The sequence below is a fragment of the Lithobates pipiens genome, unplaced genomic scaffold (genome assembly GCF_037356315.1).
Source record: "Lithobates pipiens isolate NorthernLeopardFrog02 unplaced genomic scaffold, aLitPip1_a1.2 Scaffold_1, whole genome shotgun sequence".
Classification (NCBI taxonomy): Eukaryota; Metazoa; Chordata; class Amphibia; order Anura; family Ranidae; genus Lithobates; species Lithobates pipiens.
In genome coordinates, this window is record NW_027507685.1 from 254,576,131 (window position 1) to 254,593,466 (window position 17,336).

The 17,336-nt window shown below is 43.6% G+C and overlaps 1 protein-coding gene across 2 annotated transcripts in view; it reads left to right on the top strand.

The window, feature by feature from the left end:
• KLHL4 (kelch like family member 4) overlaps positions 1–17,336 on the top strand; it is a 605,202-nt gene that overhangs the window by 531,195 nt on the left and 56,671 nt on the right. For both annotated transcript variants that reach the window (XM_077485270.1, XM_077485275.1), the window contains one exon: positions 4,629–4,815. In XM_077485270.1, the coding sequence (XP_077341396.1) occupies positions 4,629–4,815 (187 nt within the window). The remainder of the gene's footprint in view (positions 1–4,628; positions 4,816–17,336) is intronic.

The window sequence follows — 17,336 nt, forward strand, 5'->3', positions numbered from 1 at the left end:
ACAGTCTGATGGAGACCACACAGTCGGAATATCCGACAAAACGGTCCGATCGGACACATTCCGTCGGAGTCTCCGACCGCGTGTACAAGGGCTAAGAATGAATGGTGCTGAGATGATTGGTTTATTGTGATAAATTATTATATTTTATTAAAGTATATTTAATATATATTGCAATAATAAATTTTTCATATTTATGGATAGTATCCAGGCGTAGAATTTTTAAATAAACGACTTTTTCTTAGTTTCTGTTATAAAATTTTGCAACCAAGTAATTTTCTCCTTCACTGATGTGCGCTAATGTGGCTGCACTGATGAGAACTGATAAACTGCACTGATAGGCACTGATGAGGCTGCACCGATGGGCACTGATGAGGCTGCTCTAGGATGGGATTGATGGTGGTCCTCAGGATTCCAATGGGTCAAGCCAACAAAAGCTAATTAAGACCCACAGGATGGTTTGTATTGCAGTAGGATGGGAGTGATGGTGGTCCCCATGGGGTTTAATTGGTTGAGCCAAAAAAGCTAATTAAGACCCAAAGGATGGTTTGCATTGCTGTAGGATGGGAGCGATGGTGGTCATGAGGGTCAAGCTAAAAAAAAAAGCAAATTAAGACCCATAGGATGGTTTGTATTGCTCTAGGATGAGAGTAATGGTGGTCCTCAGGAGTCCAACGGGTCAAGACAAAATAGAAAATTAAGACCCATAGGATGGCTTGCATTGCTGTAGCATGGGTGTGATGGTGGTCCTTAGGAATCTGATTGGTCAAGCCCAAAAAGAAAATTTAGACCCATAGGATGGTGAGGCCTTCAGGAAGAAGCTCAAGACCCATCTCTTCTGAAAACCCAGACGGACACTGGCGGCAAAAGCGCCCTGAGGCGATTTAGTTTGCATATGTAGTGCTATACTAGTTATTCGTTCATTCATTAATGCTTTGATGGCCACTGATGAGGTTGCACTGATGGGAACTGATAGGGGCACTGATAAGCGGCACTGATGAGGAGGTACTGATGAGGAGGCACTGATGTGCTGCACCGATTTGCAGTATTGATGGGCACCGGTGGGGATGCACTGATCATCAGGGCACTGATCATTAGACATGTGCACTGACAAAAAAAATTTTGTTCTCGTTTCATTAAATTTTTTGCTTTTTTCGGCAGTTTGGAAATTCTATAATTCGGAAATCCGTAAATCCGAAAATTCAGATGTTTCGAATTTTCGAATTCTCCAAATTTCGAAATTCTAGTTTCCCAATTTTGAATTTCTGGAATTTCAAATATCAGAATTTTCAAATTTCCGAATTTCGAATTTTTGAATTCCGGATTTCCGAATTTTCAAATTTCCGAATATTCTGAATTTCCGAATTTTTGTCAAAATTTGTTAAAAAACAAATTCGGAACTAAACTAATTGCACATGTCTACTGTTCATCTATGTGCATGTCCCTTGTCAGGATTGCCAGTTACCGGCTCTCCTCTCTTCATGCTGTGACAGAATGTGAGGAAAGTACAGCCGATAACCTGCAAGTCTGTTTACACTATGATCAGCTGTGATTGCCCATTCACAGTGGCCCTTTACCACGACCTGGGATAGGCTGTGTCCGATGGGCACATGGTTATAATATGGGTACAGTGTTGCATGACCGCGCAATTGTCATTCAAAATTCTACAGTGCTGAAAACTGAATATTGGCCTGGGCAGGAAGGGGGTGATAGTGCCCGGTATTGAAGTGGTTAATAAACAAATATTGACACTAAAATATCAATAAAACATCTTCAACATCTTTAAAAACTCATCTTGTAAAGATTTTTAAAGCGTAGCCTATGGAGAATTTTAATTATCGTCGCTTGTGGCCATTCCAGGAGCGTGCACATTTTAAAGCATGACATGTTAGGTATCTATTTACTCATCTTGTATAGTTTACCAAACAAATTGGATTATATATTGTGTTTTTTTTGCATTAGAATTCATTCAAAAAAAACATTTTTTAAAAATTGCTTTTGAAAAATCGGTGCACAGATATTGTGTGACATATAAAATTGCATTGATCATCATTTTATTCTCTAGGGTCTCTGCTAAGAAAAAATGTCTAATGTTTTGGGGTTCTAAGTAACTTTCACGCAAAAAAATAAAAAAATGCCAGAAAAAGGCCTGACGCTGATGTGGTTAAGAAGTACAGGCGAAGCTCATTTGGCTGTACTTCTCCTGTGGATCACAGGATTGAAGTTCGTTCTGCACTCCTGTGACCCACTGAGAACTGAGCGATTAAACAACGCTGATGGATCAGTTTTCCGCACCAGCCTGAGCAGAGAGCGGTGAATGTCAGTCACCGCTCTCTGTTCTACCTCTCCAATGCTCACTGGTGCACCTGGCTAGTAGACATGTGCACACTGAAATATTTTGTTTTTGTCCTTAAAATAAATTGATTTAGTTACTCCCGAAATACATTTTTATTTATTTAGTTTTGTAAAAAAAAAAAAAAAATTGTCCGAAAACCCAAAATAATGAAGGCTTATGGTGTCTGTTAAACGTTCTAAGAAGTTTCGATTGAGCAGCTAAACTGTACGACGCCGCGATCGTACATTTCCGGTCGAAGGTTCCGCCTACAAGCTATAGTAGAATTCTAATGCTGTATGACACTAGTAATAATTATATTTATTAATTATTATTACTAGTCAACCAACATTAGAATTCTTCTATAGCCTATGGGAGGAGCATTTGACCATAAATGTCCGCTCGCGGCGACTGCTTCGTCGAATCTTCATGTCGAATCTTTTCACTCTATGTAGAATAATCTTGGACTAATAGAGTTAGGTTAGGCACATTCGACCTTTTTTTACTATTGTCTCTATAATGTCAAATCTTTTCTCTCTATGTCAAATCTTTTCTCTCTATATTGAATCTTTTCTCTCTATGTCGAATCTTTTCTCTCTATATTGAATCTTTTCTCTCTATGTCAAATCTTTTCTCTCTATGTCGAATCTTTTCTCTCTATATGTCAAATCTTTTCTCTCTGTATGTCGAATCTTTTCTCTCTATATTGAATCTTTTCTCTCTATGTCAAATCTTTTCTCTCTATGTCGAATCTTTTCTCTCTATATGTCAAATCTTTTCTCTCTATGTCAAATCTTTTCTCTCTATGTTGAATCTTTTCTCTCTATATGTCGAATCTTTTCTCTCTATGTCGAATCTTTTCTCTCTATATGTCAAATCTTTTCTCTCTATGTCAAATCTTTTCTCTCTATATGTCGAATCTTTTCTCTCTATGTCGAATATTTTCTCTCTATGTCGAATCTTTTCTCTCTATATGTCAAATCTTTTCTCTCTATGTCAAATCTTTTCTCTCTATATGTCGAATCTTTTCTCTCTATGTCGAATCTTTTCTCTCTATGTCGAATATTTTCTCTCTATGACAAATCTTTTCTCTCTATATGTCAAATCTTTTTTCTCTTTGTCGAATCTTTTCTCTCTATGTCAAATCTTTTCTCTCTATATGTCAAATCTTTTCTCTCTATGTCAAATCTTTTCTCTCTATGTTGAATCTTTTCTCTCTATGTCAAATCTTTTCTCTCTATGTTGAATCTTTTCTCTCTATGTCAAATCTTTTCTCTCTATATGTCGAATCTTTTCTCTCTATGTCGAATCTTTTCTCTCTATGTCGAATCTTTTCTCTCTATGTCGAATCTTTTCTCTCTATGTCGAATCTTTTCTCTTTATATGTCAAATCTTTTCTCTCTATGTTGAATTTTTCTCTCTATGTCAAATCTTTTCTCTCTATGTCAAATCTTTTCTCTCTATGTTGAATCTTTTCTCTCTATATGTCGAATCTTTTCTCTCTATGTCAAATCTTTTCTCTCTATATGTCAAATCTTTTCTCTCTATGTCAAATCTTTTCTCTCTATGTAGAATAATCTTGGACTAATAGAGCTAAGGTTAGGCACATTCGACCACAGGTTCAATGACACAGATCGCTATTGTCAGCGTCATGTCGAATCTCCTATCTATATTGAAACTGTTGTCACAACGAACATTTAAATAAAGCATTTGTTTATGTCGGATCTTTTGGTTTTCGGATTCTGCACGTTCGTTATCGTTTTTTAAAACGATAACGAAAATACATGAAATTCGGATAAAAATGAGTGCACATGTCTACTGGCTAGGGAGGAGAGGGAGCTGCTGGCTCAGTCTCCCAGCACAACGCTGAGAGGCTGAGCCAGGTGCCAGTCCAGGCTCCTGGGTGGATCTCGACCATATGGTTCTGATCTTTCCTCAGCCTAGACCAGCTTTGTGACGTCACAGTAGTGCAAGAACGAACTTCGATCCTGTGATCCGCAGTGGGGGGGACAGATGCAACATCAGACTGATTCTGCATCCACCTAGGTAACAAAAATAACTTTACTCCAGTGCTCCTAACACCTACCGTTTCACGAAAAAACAAAAACGTAAAATGTGTTTTTATGCATTTAGAACAAAACAAAAAAAAGCAACTAAATGTAAAATGATTTAGATCTTGTTCCTTATTCATTTTGCCATCAATATTTTCTAATGAACCTGACCATTATAAACCAGTAGAACATTTTTGTTATCAAGAACTATCATTGGGCGTGTGTGACTGACCAAAGTTTGGCTTTAGCTTCTTGCAGACCTGGAGAACAGTCCGATGTTTGCCAATGACCTGGAATGCCAGAAATTCCTGATGGAAGCCATGAAATACCATCTACTACCCGAGAGACGGTCAATGATGCAAAGCCCCCGAACCAAACCCAGGAAGTCCACAGTGGGGGCCCTCTATGCTGTGGGGGGAATGGATGCCACAAAAGGTACAAAGTAATGTAGAAATAGAAGAGATGCAACTGTCCTAGAGGTTCCTAGAACTGCAACGCAAGAAAATAGATGGGGGTGCTTCTAATGCCGTGTACACACGACTGGACTTTCCGGCAGACTAGGTCTGACGGTCTTCCCGACGGATTTTTGGTGCAGTTCCGATGGACTTTCCGAAAAGGAAACGGACTTGCTCACACGCGACCGGACTAAGTCCGTTCGAAAGTCCGTTAATTTTCAACGCGATGACATAAGACGGGACTAAAAAAGGAAGTTCAATAGCCAGTAGCCAATAGCTTCCCTTGCGTCGTAGTTGGTCCGTCGGACCAGCACACAGACGAACGGTTTTCCCGATACACTTAGCCCTTGTACACACAATCGGAGATTCCGACGGAATGTGTCCGATCGGAGCGTTTTGTCGGATATTCCGACTGTGTGTGGTCTGCATCGGACTGTTTTCATCGGAATATCCGTCGGACCAAATTTTCCAACTTGCCGGAAATATTTTCCGACAAAATGCTCCGATCGGACATACTCCAATCATGTGTAGAGAATTCCGATCGGACAAAGTGCCACGCATGCTCAGATCAAATTCCTACATCAAAGCTATTGGCAACTAGCCTGAACGTAGTCCCAGATTGGATTTTCCGACAACTTTGTCCGACCGTGTGTATGCAACAGTTTCGGACAAGATCCGTCAGACAAAATCCGTTGGATTTGGTTGTCGGAATCTCCGACCGTGTGTACAAGGGCTTAATTCTATAACTACCTAACTACCTACTTAATGGAATAACTACCTTGTCAGGTTTTCCCGATAGGTATTGAGTCCGTCGGACAGATTTGAAACATGTTCCATTTCTAGGTCTGGTGGATTTTTTTTAATGAAAAATGATCGGATTAGCCCACACACGATCGGATTGTCCGACGGACTGATTCCGACCAGAAAGTCCGGTCGTGTGTATGCAGCATTAGAGTAGAGGTAACGTGTGTTTCCAGAAGTTGAAATTTCTAGTGCTCACCTAAAGGTATAGCCACGTACACATGTGACAGACTCAACCAGGACCAGGGCTTTTGGAGGGGACTAGGGGTAAGCCTCCTACCTACTGATTACCTACCTACTGATTATGGCCCATAGAGAGAGCAGATTATTCTCTAATGATAGACAACCACATGATGAATTCTCAGAATAAGGACAATAGAGCTTCTTTTCTGGAGTGGATGGGAAGGTGTAATATTAATCTTGTACAGGTTAATGGTCAGAGGGAATATGGTGGCCCTCCTGCAGACTGGGTTGGAGAAGCTCTTTTGGAGAAGTTCCAGTTCCAGTTTGCATCTAAGCTAGTGCTGTATAGTCCTGGGTGCTCAGCTATAATACCTGGTTCCTGGGACCAGACTGGAGGAAGATATATATATATCTTGAAGGAAGCACCCAAGATGGGTGCTGGATTGTTCCGTCACAACACATATGTGCAACTATGACAGGTAGGCTTGGAAGAGATTAGTTGCAGCTGAAGGACTAGTCTATCTACATATAGTTTGTGGAAATATTTTCTGTAGAACATACAGGTTGAGGAATTTCACAGTATCTAAATGTTACTGTATGGATACAAAATAATGTTACGGTTCTGTTATTTTGTATCAAAACAGTAACATTTAAATACTGTGCAATTCCTCAGCTGTACGTTCTACAGAAGATATTTTAACAAGAAATATCCAGAGAAACAAGTTCCAGTCTTAGGGAACCGCTGCTAATAATTACTATATCTACAACTCATGAGTGTGATGGTCAGGGGGAAGAATGGTCCTTACACTTGTGGTCATTTGGAAGAATTAACCCCTTACAGATAGTTAAAAAGATCAATGGTTTCAGTGGGAACTTATCTGAGAGCCAGAAATTAGACATGGGCGCTGTCAATAAATTTGTTTCGTTCTGTTCCGTTTCGATTCGTAATAAAATTAATTCGTACTTCGTATTTCGTGTCCGAAATTCGTTCTGTTTCGTACGAAATACGAATTGTCGTTAGGTTCGTTAACGTGTACGAACGTTCTTTACGATGAATTTAAAGGCAAAAACATTGCTCATTATGCTTATTATGACTTGCAAAAGACTTCTGTAATAGAAGTCAATGTAAGTTGCCTGAAGACATCAGTGAAGGACTTTCCTCCTCTCTGGGCTGCCAAGAAAAGAACAAAATGATACAATGTTTCTTCTTCAATGGGCTGAACTCCCTGTGTAGAAGTTCTCAGTTTAACTTTTTAAAGACTAAATCTTTTCTGACACTTGTTGCTAACAAGTAAAAATCCTGTATTTTCTGCTAGAAAATCACTCAGAAGCCCCAAAAATTATATATATATATATATTTTAGCAGAGACCCTAGGGAATAAAATAGCAGTTGTCACAATATTTTATGTGACGCGGTATTTGCGCAGAGGTCTTTCAAACGCAAGTTAGCCCTTTTTTTTTCGGTCGACCTCTAGAGAGCACTGACATTAGCAGCGTGACATACAGCAATGACACCTACACCGTGATAGAGTGATCTGACACCAGCACCGTGATAGAGAGCACTGACATCCGCAGCGTGACATAAAGCACTGACACCAGCACTGTGATATACAGCACTGACACCTGCACCGTAAGCAGCCCCAGGAGGAAGTCAGCATAGCACAGGGATGGTGGGAGCCCCTCATAATAAGCAGCTCCAGGAGGAAGTCAGCACATCACAGGGATAGTGAACTTTACAAACCTACAGGTCATATTTGCAGCCACAAAATAATTACTAGCTGTGCACACATAGTCCCACCACATGGCCAATGACATAACACATGTATGAGGTGAATCTGGGATCGACAACTACAAGCATTCTTTTTTTATATGTGAAATTCTGAAAATTCAGGACTCTTGAGACAATGGAGGCGAGGGAAGGTCAGGGTAGGCAAAGAAGAGGGTGCAGGAGATGATCACCAGCACCGTGATATAAAGCACTGACACCTGCACCGTGATCATGCTAATTATGAGGGGCTCCCACCATCCCTGTGCTGTGCTGACTTCCTCCTGGGGCTGCTTATTATGAGGGGCTCCCACCATCCCTGTGTTGTGCTGACTTCCTCCTGGGGCTGCTTATGGTGCAGGTGTCAGTGCTGTATATCACGGTGTTGGTGTCAGTGCTTTATGTCACGCTGCTGATGTCAGTGCTCTCTATCACAGTGCTGGTGTCAGATCACTCTATCACGGTGCAGATGTCATTGCTGTATATCACAGTGCTGGTGCTGGTGATCATCTCCTGCACCCTCTTCTTTGCCTACCCTCACCATCCCTCGCCTCCATTGTCTCAAGAGTCCTGAATTTTCAGAATTTCACATATAAAAAAAGAATGCTTTTAGTTGTCGATCCCAGATTCCCCTCATACATGTGTTATGTCATTGGCCATGTGGTGGGACTATGTGTGCACAGCTAGTAATTATTTTGTGGCTGCAAATATGGACCTGTAGGTTTGTAAAGTTCACCATCCCTGTGATGTGCTGACTTCCTCCTGGGGCTGCTTATTATGAGGGGCTCCCACCATCCCTGTGCTATGCTGACTTCCTCCTGGGGTTGCTTATGGTGCAGGTGTCAGTGCTGTATATCACGGTGCTGGTGTCAGTGCTTTATGTCACGCTGCTGATGTCAGTGCTCTCTATCACGGTGCTGGTGTCAGATCACTCTATCACGGTGCAGGTGTCATTGCTGTATGTCACGCTGCTGATGTCAGTGCTCTCTATCACGGTGCTGGTGTCAGTGCTGTATATCACGGTGCTGGTGTCAGTGCTTTATGTCACGCTGCTGATGTCAGTGCTGTATATCACGGTGCTGGTGTCAGATCACTCTATCACGGTGCAGGTGTCATTGCTGTATGTCACGCTGCTAATGTCAGTGCTCTCTAGAGGTCGACCGAAAAAAAAGGGCTAACTTGCGTTAGAAAGACCTCTGCGCAAATACCGCATCACATAAAATATTGCAACAACCGCTATTTTATTCCCTAGGGTCTCTGCTAAAAAAATATATATAATTTTTGGGGCTTCTGAGTGATTTTCTAGCAGAAAATACTGGATTTTTACTTGTTAGCAACAAGTGTCAGAAAAGATTTAGTCTTTAAATGGTTAAACTGAGAACTTCTACACAGGGAGTTCAGCCCATTGAAGAAGAAACATTGTATCACTTTGTTCTTTTCTTGGCAGCCCAGAGAGGAGGAAAGTCTTTCACTGATGTCTTCAGGCAACTTAGATTGACTTCTATTACAGAAGTCTTTTGCAAGTCATAATAAGCATAATGACTGAGTCGTCGTCGATTCGACGACAACTGATCCGAAATCCGAAATTTGTAAACAAAAGTTCGTATTCCGTACAGAATTGACGCACGGCAATTCGTATTTCGGATCCTCCCGAACGTACGAATTTTGAGAAATTCGTACGAATTTGAGATTCGTACGAAACGAATCGCACATGTCTACCAGAAATTACTCATTGCTCAAGCAACCACTAACGGCCTTTGGAGGAACCCTAGTTGAGAAACCTCGTCTTACAAGCTGACATGTTGTGGTTGCACACATGTGTGTTCCTGGCTATATCTTCAGGTGAACACTATCCATTTCATCTTCTGTAAACCTACTTTTATGCCCGTACACACGATCAGACTTTCTGCCAACAAAACCGTGGATTTTTGTTCGAAAGGTTGTTGGCTCAAACTTTTCTTGCATACACACGGTCACACAAATGTTGGCCAATAATTCCGAACGTGGTGACGTACAAGACGTATGACGAGCCGAGGAAAAAAGAAGTTTAATAGCCAGTGCGGCTCCTTCTGCTTGATTCCAAGCATGCGTGAACTTTTGTGCGACGGACTTGTGCACACACGATCGGACTTTCCGACAACAAAGTTTTGTTGTTGGAAAAATTTGAGAACCTGCTAGCAAACATTTGTTGGCGGAAAGTCCGACAGGAAATGTTCGATGGAGCCTACACACGGTCGGACTTTCCGACAACAAGATCACATCCAACATCTCCCGCCAGAAAATCCGATCATGTGTACGCGGCATTAGAGGCACTCCTATCTTGTGTTGCAGTTGTATTTGACCCCCAGTTGAATATATTTTGGTGGCTACCTTGGAGATTTGTTACCCAGATTTGGCTCCCCTGACTGATCAATGATGCCCCCCCCCCCCCCCACCAACACACAAGTTCAAGGGTTGTGAATGTACAACCCTGGTAGTTGCTATGGGTTATTTGATATTGAATGGTAGTAGATTCATCTTTTGCCTGACAGTGCTTGTGTAGTTTCAGCATTAATGTCCCATGGCAGAGCCATAGACATGAAACCCGTGATTATCACAATAATATAAATATTAAAAACAGGTAGCCTACAATGACCAGAATTCTTTCCAATGACCACCAATGTAAGAGGACATTATTTTTGCATACATATAAGGAGTGGGGGCAATACCTGGACAGATTCATCCATAGCCCAGGGCGGGAGTGCAGAACAGAGTCCCCCTACCTCATTCTGCCAACACATGACATAGAATAGGTGTACTTCCCTGTTCCCATTCTCTGCACCTTTGCTTAAGCCATCCGTGTGGGAGCGCAGAATATCGGAATTTTTCACTTTACATGTGACTGCTGCAGTGGCAGGATGTGCACCCCACCCCTCCTTGGGAGTACCCTTCGAATCACAGCCGATGCTGTCTCACCTGTGAGTTGCGGGACTTTTCCTTAAGCCGTCCATGGTTGGCATGGAGTATGCAATGCACATGCATCGCCAATCATTTGCTTTCCAGCAGCTAGAAGGTAGTTGCGCCTGAAATGGTATGTTTTTCATGTCAGCTGTGGGTGGTTGATGTGGAGAGCAGCCATGATGGAGCAGCATTATGTGACAGTAGTAACTGTCAGAACAGACATGAAGCTGTATCTCAGTGGTAGCCAGCCTCTGATCTGGAGCCACCCCCCTACCACTCTCTCATAGAAGCTGCCCCTCCTGCCCACCCCTTATTTCCGGACACGGGTGGGGCCTTCACATTGGCCCTCAGTGTAAGGAAGCACTTTTCCACCAACCAGTACTGGGACAGGGTCACCCAGCGCCCAGGTCAAGGATGCAAGGATGCAGAATTGCACCCCCCCTCCCCCACTATTAAAGTGGAGTTCCACCCAAAAATGGAACTTCCTCTTTTCGGAATCCCCCCCCCCTCCGGTGTCACATTTGGCACCTTTCAGATGGGAGGGCGGAGCATATACCTGTCTAATACAGGTATTTTGCTCCCACTCCTGGGCATAGATAGCCGAGCCACCTGTGGGTATCTACGCCACTTCCGGCGCCTTCTCCACCCCCCATCCCCCCGCTGTCTTCTGGGAGACACACAGGTCCCAGAAGACAGCAGGGACCAGTGGGATAGCGCAGTGCAAGTTGTGGGTATCTATGCCACTTCCAACGCCTTTTCCGTCCCCCGCTGTCTTCTGGGAGACACACAGGTCCCAGAAGACAGCAGGGACCAGTGGGATAGCGCAGCACGAGTCACACATTCGCAGTAGTGCTTCACTTCCTGATTCCCTTACTGAAGATGGCGGCGCTGAGGGACGGGTTGGCTTCGGGTGCCGACATCGCGGGTGCCCTGGACAGATAAGTGTCCATGTTTTAAAAGTCAGCAGCTGCAGTATTTGTAGCTGCTGATTTAAAAAAAAAAAAAAAAAAAAATTAGGCGATACTACGCTTTAATACATGCTGTGTAATGGGTGTACCACCCTGCGTTCATTTTTTGCCCCTTTGCTTCACTGCACCCAGGGTAACTGCCCTTCTTGCCAAACCCTTGTCCCCGCCCTGCCAACAACTACCAATGTAAAGAGACATTACAGTTTTCATTGACTGAAATTTTTTCTGAAATTTTATCATTTCATACATTTTTAAAAGTAAATATATATAACCATTTTTAGCAGGGGGTTCCTTGAGTTCTTGAGGCCTGAGTTCCTGGGGGGGCAAGGGGTTCCTGCATGCCAAAGGGTGTTGAGAAAGGCTAGGTTCATTCTAAAGGGCATTTCAAAGGAAGTTCATTTCTCAAGGGCGATGCCTTTCCACCTTGAAGCCCTGGAAGAGTGGGGGGACATGGACAAATAGGATTCGGCTCTGCCTTGACCCATCCCCTCCCTTTTATTATAGCTGTGGAAGAACAATGCCTTTAGTTGTCTGAAATGACAGCAAAGTACATCAGGCCATCAAAGAAAAGTGCTTACGGGGGGGGGGGGCTAACATTGATCCCCTGCACGATATGCAACCCCCCCCCCCCCCCCTCCCATTGTCACCTTCATCCAGAGTGACGGACGGACCAACACAATCAATACAGAGGCTCTCAGAAGCCCCCCGGTGTAGACGGAGGATTATCCTACACAAGATACAATGAATTATAGATAGAAGTGTCACCTCTGCCAAATACAGACAATCCACTCAGCAAATCACACTGAGATCTCACAACAAAATCTTTCATGTTAAAAAACCTGTTTTCAGGCGTCCAAAATTGTCTTCAGAAGAAGAAGAAGAAGAAGAAGAAGAAGAAGAAAATTGAATTCGAGAGATGGAGCCATAATCTCTGAAACAAAAAAAGATCCAAAGAATAATTAGACTGCTAAATCTTTTCAGGTTACTCAACCACCGTCATCTTCTACACAAGAACATTAGAGGAGCTCTGGCTTCAGATACTGCAGATATTTCATGTTACATTCTGTGTATAACAAGCCAGCATGTCCTCCACTAGTGCATTGCATTAAGTAATGGTCTCCGGACATGGGCCCTTGGCTTGCACCTATCCAGCCCTTGGGGCATTATTCCTCCTATTCCTACAGGGGACTAGTGATGGCCGAACGGTTCGCCCGGCGGTCGTTTCGCGGCGAATTTCGGACATTCGCGGTCCGCTCGTTCGGCGGACTATTGGCGTCGTTCGCCCGGCGGACTTTCGTGTTTAATGTGTAAAAGAACTTTGACCTATGATGACACATCCATCATGGAGTACAGGACAGCCAATTGAGACATGACAGCACATGGACACTTGGACATTCCCCCTAACCTATAAATACACCCGATCCGGCGGCCATTTTACATTCTTTCTTCTGTCACTATAGGGAAAGGTTGCTGTGTGGAGTAGGGAGAGATAAAACGCTAGCTATTTGGTACACAAAAGTTCTTTTCAGGACTGGTATAGGTGTTAGGTGTATATAGGTTTGCTGTGCTACTGATTGTTGCAGCAGCCTGAGTGTCTTTTGTCAGTTTAGAGAAAGGCACAGTGCGCTGTGTCTGCTGCTATTTTAGGGACAGCCAGATTAGTCATCATCATCATCATCATCATCATCATCATCATTAGCTGTTACTATCAGGTCCACAAAAGAGCTATTCGAGTAACCAGTTATCGTTCCAGTCTCCTCTGTTTTGCCAGTTTGTATAGGGACAGGAAGGAAGCAGTGTGTCAGGCAGTGAGGGTCAGTTTAAACAGTAGCTGTTACTATTAGTTCCACAAAGGTTCTTTTCAGGACTGGTATCAGTGGTATGGTAATAGGCTTGTACACGTATAATATTCTTTCTTCCAAATATAGAAAGAATATTATACTTGACTGCTGCCCTATACTGCAGCAGTCCTTCATCGGTATAAGGACTAAGAGTTTTGTCACTGTCACTGAGTTTTGTGCTGTGCTGATTTTCTCCTGGGGGTTCTTATTATGAGGGGATCACACCATCCCTGTGCTGATTTTCTCCTGGGGGTTCTTATTATGAGGGGATCACACCATCCCTGTGCTGATTTTCTCCTGGGGGTTCTTATTATGAGGGGATCACACCATCCCTGTGCTGTGCTGATTTTCTCCCGGGGGTTCTTATTATGAGGGGATCACACCATCCCTGTGTCCTGTGCTGATTTTCTCCTGGGGGTTCTTATTATGAGGGGATCACACCATCCCTGTGTCCTGTGCTGATTTTCTCCTGGGGGTTCTTATTATGAGGGGATCACACCATCCCTGTGCTGATTTTCTCCTGGGGGTTCTTATTATGAGGGGATCACACCATCCCTGTGCTGATTTTCTCCTGGGGGTTCTTATTATGAGGGGATCACACCATCCCTGTGCTGTGCTGATTTTCTCCTGGGCCTGCTTATTATGAGGGGATCACACCATCCCTGTGCTGTGCTGACTTACTCCTGGGGGTTCTTATTATGAGGGGATCACACCATCCCTGTGCTGTGCTGAGTTTCTCCTGGGCCTGCTTATTATGAGGGGATCACACCATCCCTGTGCTGTGCTGACTTCCTCTTGGGGCTGCTTACGGTGCTGCTGTCAGTGCTGTATATCACGGTGCTGGTGTGAGTGCTTAATGTCACGGTGCTGCTGTCAGTGCTGTATATCACAGTGCTGATGTCAGTGCTTAATGTCACGCTTCTGATGTCAGTGCTCTTTATCACGCTGCTGCTGTCAGTGCTGTATATCACGGTGCTGATGTCAGTGCTTAATGTCACGCTTCTGATGTCAGTGCTCTCTATCACGGTGCTGCTGTCAGTGCTGTATATCACGGTGCTGATGTCAGTGCTTAATGTCATGCTTCTGATGTCAGTGTTCTCTATTACGGTGCTGCTGTCAGTGCTGTATATCACGGTGCTGATGTCAGTGCTTTATGTCACGCTGCTGATGTCAGTGCTCTCTATCACGGTGCTGTTGTCAGATGACTCTATCACGCTGCTGATGTCAGTGCCCTCTATCACGGTGCTGTTGTCAGATGACTCTATCACGCTGCTGATGTCAGTGCTCTCTATCACGGTGCTGTTGTCAGATGACTCTATCACGCTGCTGATGTCAGTGCCCTCTATCACGGTGCTGTTGTCAGATGACTCTATCACGCTGCTGATGTCAGTGCTCTCTATCACGGTGCTGTTGTCAGATGACTCTATCACGCTGCTGATGTCAGTGCCCTCTATCACGGTGCTGTTGTCAGATGACTCTATCACGGTGCATGTGTCATTGCTGTATGTGACGCTGCTGGTGATCATCTCCTGCACCCTCTTCTTTGCCTACCCTGGTCCCTGACCTTCCCCATCCTCCATTGCCTTCATGCGCTCCACAGTCCTGAATTGTCAGAACAATTTCCCATATAAAAAAAGAATGCTTGTAGTTATCGATCCCAAATTCACCTCATACATGTATTATGTCATTGGCCATGTGGTGGGACTATGTTTGCCCAGCTAATAATTATCTTGTGGCTGCAAATTTGACCTAAAGGTTTGCGAAGTTCGCCTCCCATTGAAGTCAATGGGGCCCGCCGCAAACGTTTGGTTTCGCGAACGATCGGCCGCGTTCGCGGTCCGCGTTCGCGAAACGTCCCGTCGGAAGTTCGTCCATCACTACAGGGGACTATATCTGCCCCTGACACCAATGGTGGTCACCATCCTTCCCATTGATACCAATGATTAGGGACATTTTCCTCAAAATAATAACAACAATGGGAAACTAGTTCTCCAACTAATATCAATGATGGGGCTCTATTCCTCCAACTAATATCAGTGGTAGGGCGCTATTTCTCCAACTAATATCAATGATGAGGTGCTATTCCTCTTACTGCTACAAAGGACTATTTCTGCCACTGACATCAATGATAGAGCACTATGCCTGTCATTGATACCAACAATTATGGACATTTTCCTTCAACTAATATCAATGATGGGGCACCATACCTCCCACTGATACCAATGTTGGGACACTATTCCTCCCACTGAAACCAATGATGGGGCACTATTCTTCTCACTGATACCAATGATGGGGCACTATTCCTCCCACTGATACCAATGATGGGGCACTATACCTCCCACTGACACCAATGATGGGGCACTATTCCTCCCACTGATACCCATGATGGGGCACTATTCCTCCCACTGACACCAATGATAGGGCACTATTCCTCCCATTGATAGCAATGTTGGGGCACTATTCCTCCCACTAATACTAATGATGGGGCACGATTCCTCCCTGTAATATCAATGATGAGACACTATTACTCCCATTGATACCAATGATAGGGCACTATTCCTTCTATTGATACCAATGATGGGACGCTATTTCTCCCACTAATACCAATGATGGGGCACTATTCCTTCCACCAACACCAATGATGGGGCACTATTTCTCCCATTTATACCAATGATGGGGCACTATTCCTCCCATTTATACCAATGATAGGGCAATATTCCTCTCACTGATACCAATGTTGGGACACTATTCCTCCCACTAATACCAATGATGAGGCACTATTCCTCTAACTAATACCATTAATAGGGCACTGTCCCTCCCACTGATACCAATGATGGGGCACTATTCATCCAATTAATACCGTTGATAGGGCACTATGCCTCCCATTGATACCAATGTTGGGGCACTATTCCTCCCACTGACACCAATGTTGGGGCACTACTCCTCCCACTAATACCAATGATGGGGCACTATTCTAATTTTTATTATTTAATATCAACTTGCGCGATTACAACTGATCCAAAACACGGCGGCAAGGCTGATAACAGGAAAAAACCCTGGGAATCCATCTCTCCTTCACTGAGGAGCTTACATTGGCTAACCGTAAAAAATAGGATCACGTTCAAGACCCTTTGCCTCACCCACAAATGCGTGCATAGAGAAGCTCCGCAATACCTAATGGAGAAAATAAATCATTACACACCAAACCGCAGTCTTCGATCAGCCAACAAAAACCTCCTCCTCGTGCCCAAAGCCCGGTATAAATCCAAGGGGGACCGGAGATTCGCTGTCCAAGGGCCTCGGCTATGGAATGCTCTACCAATCAACATCCGCCTGGAAGAAAATCACCTGGCTTTTAGGAAAAAACTCAAGACCTTCCTCTTCTAGCAGATGATCAAAGCTCGCCACAGCGCCTAGAGGTGATTCAGTTCGCATTGTGCGCTATACAAGTATTTCATTCATTCATTCATTCTTCCCACTGATACCAATGATGGGGCAATATTCCTCCCTCTAATACCAATGATGGGGCACTATTCCTCCCACTGATACCAATGATAGGGCACTATTTGTCCCACTAATACCAACAAAGGGGCACTATTCCTCTAACTAATACCATTGATAGGGCACTATCCCTCGCTCTATTCCTCCTATTGATACCAATGATGGGGCACTTTTCCTCCCACTGATACCAATGATGGGACACTATTTCTTCCACTAATACCAATGATGGGGCACTATTCCTCCTAGTGATAGCAATGGTGGGGCTATTCTTACAACTAATACTAATAGCGGGGTGCTGTTCCAACTACAATTACAATTATCGCCTGGATTGACATTGCTAATTGAAATTCAAATGTATCTATGGGTTCCCATAGAGTTATGCCCCTGGCTGTGGCTGCAATCATGTCAAGTCATTTGTGTACAGAAAGAGAACACCCAATCACATAATTAAATTGATTGCAAAGGTAGTTTTTTTATTTTTTTTAAATAACAAATATGTTAT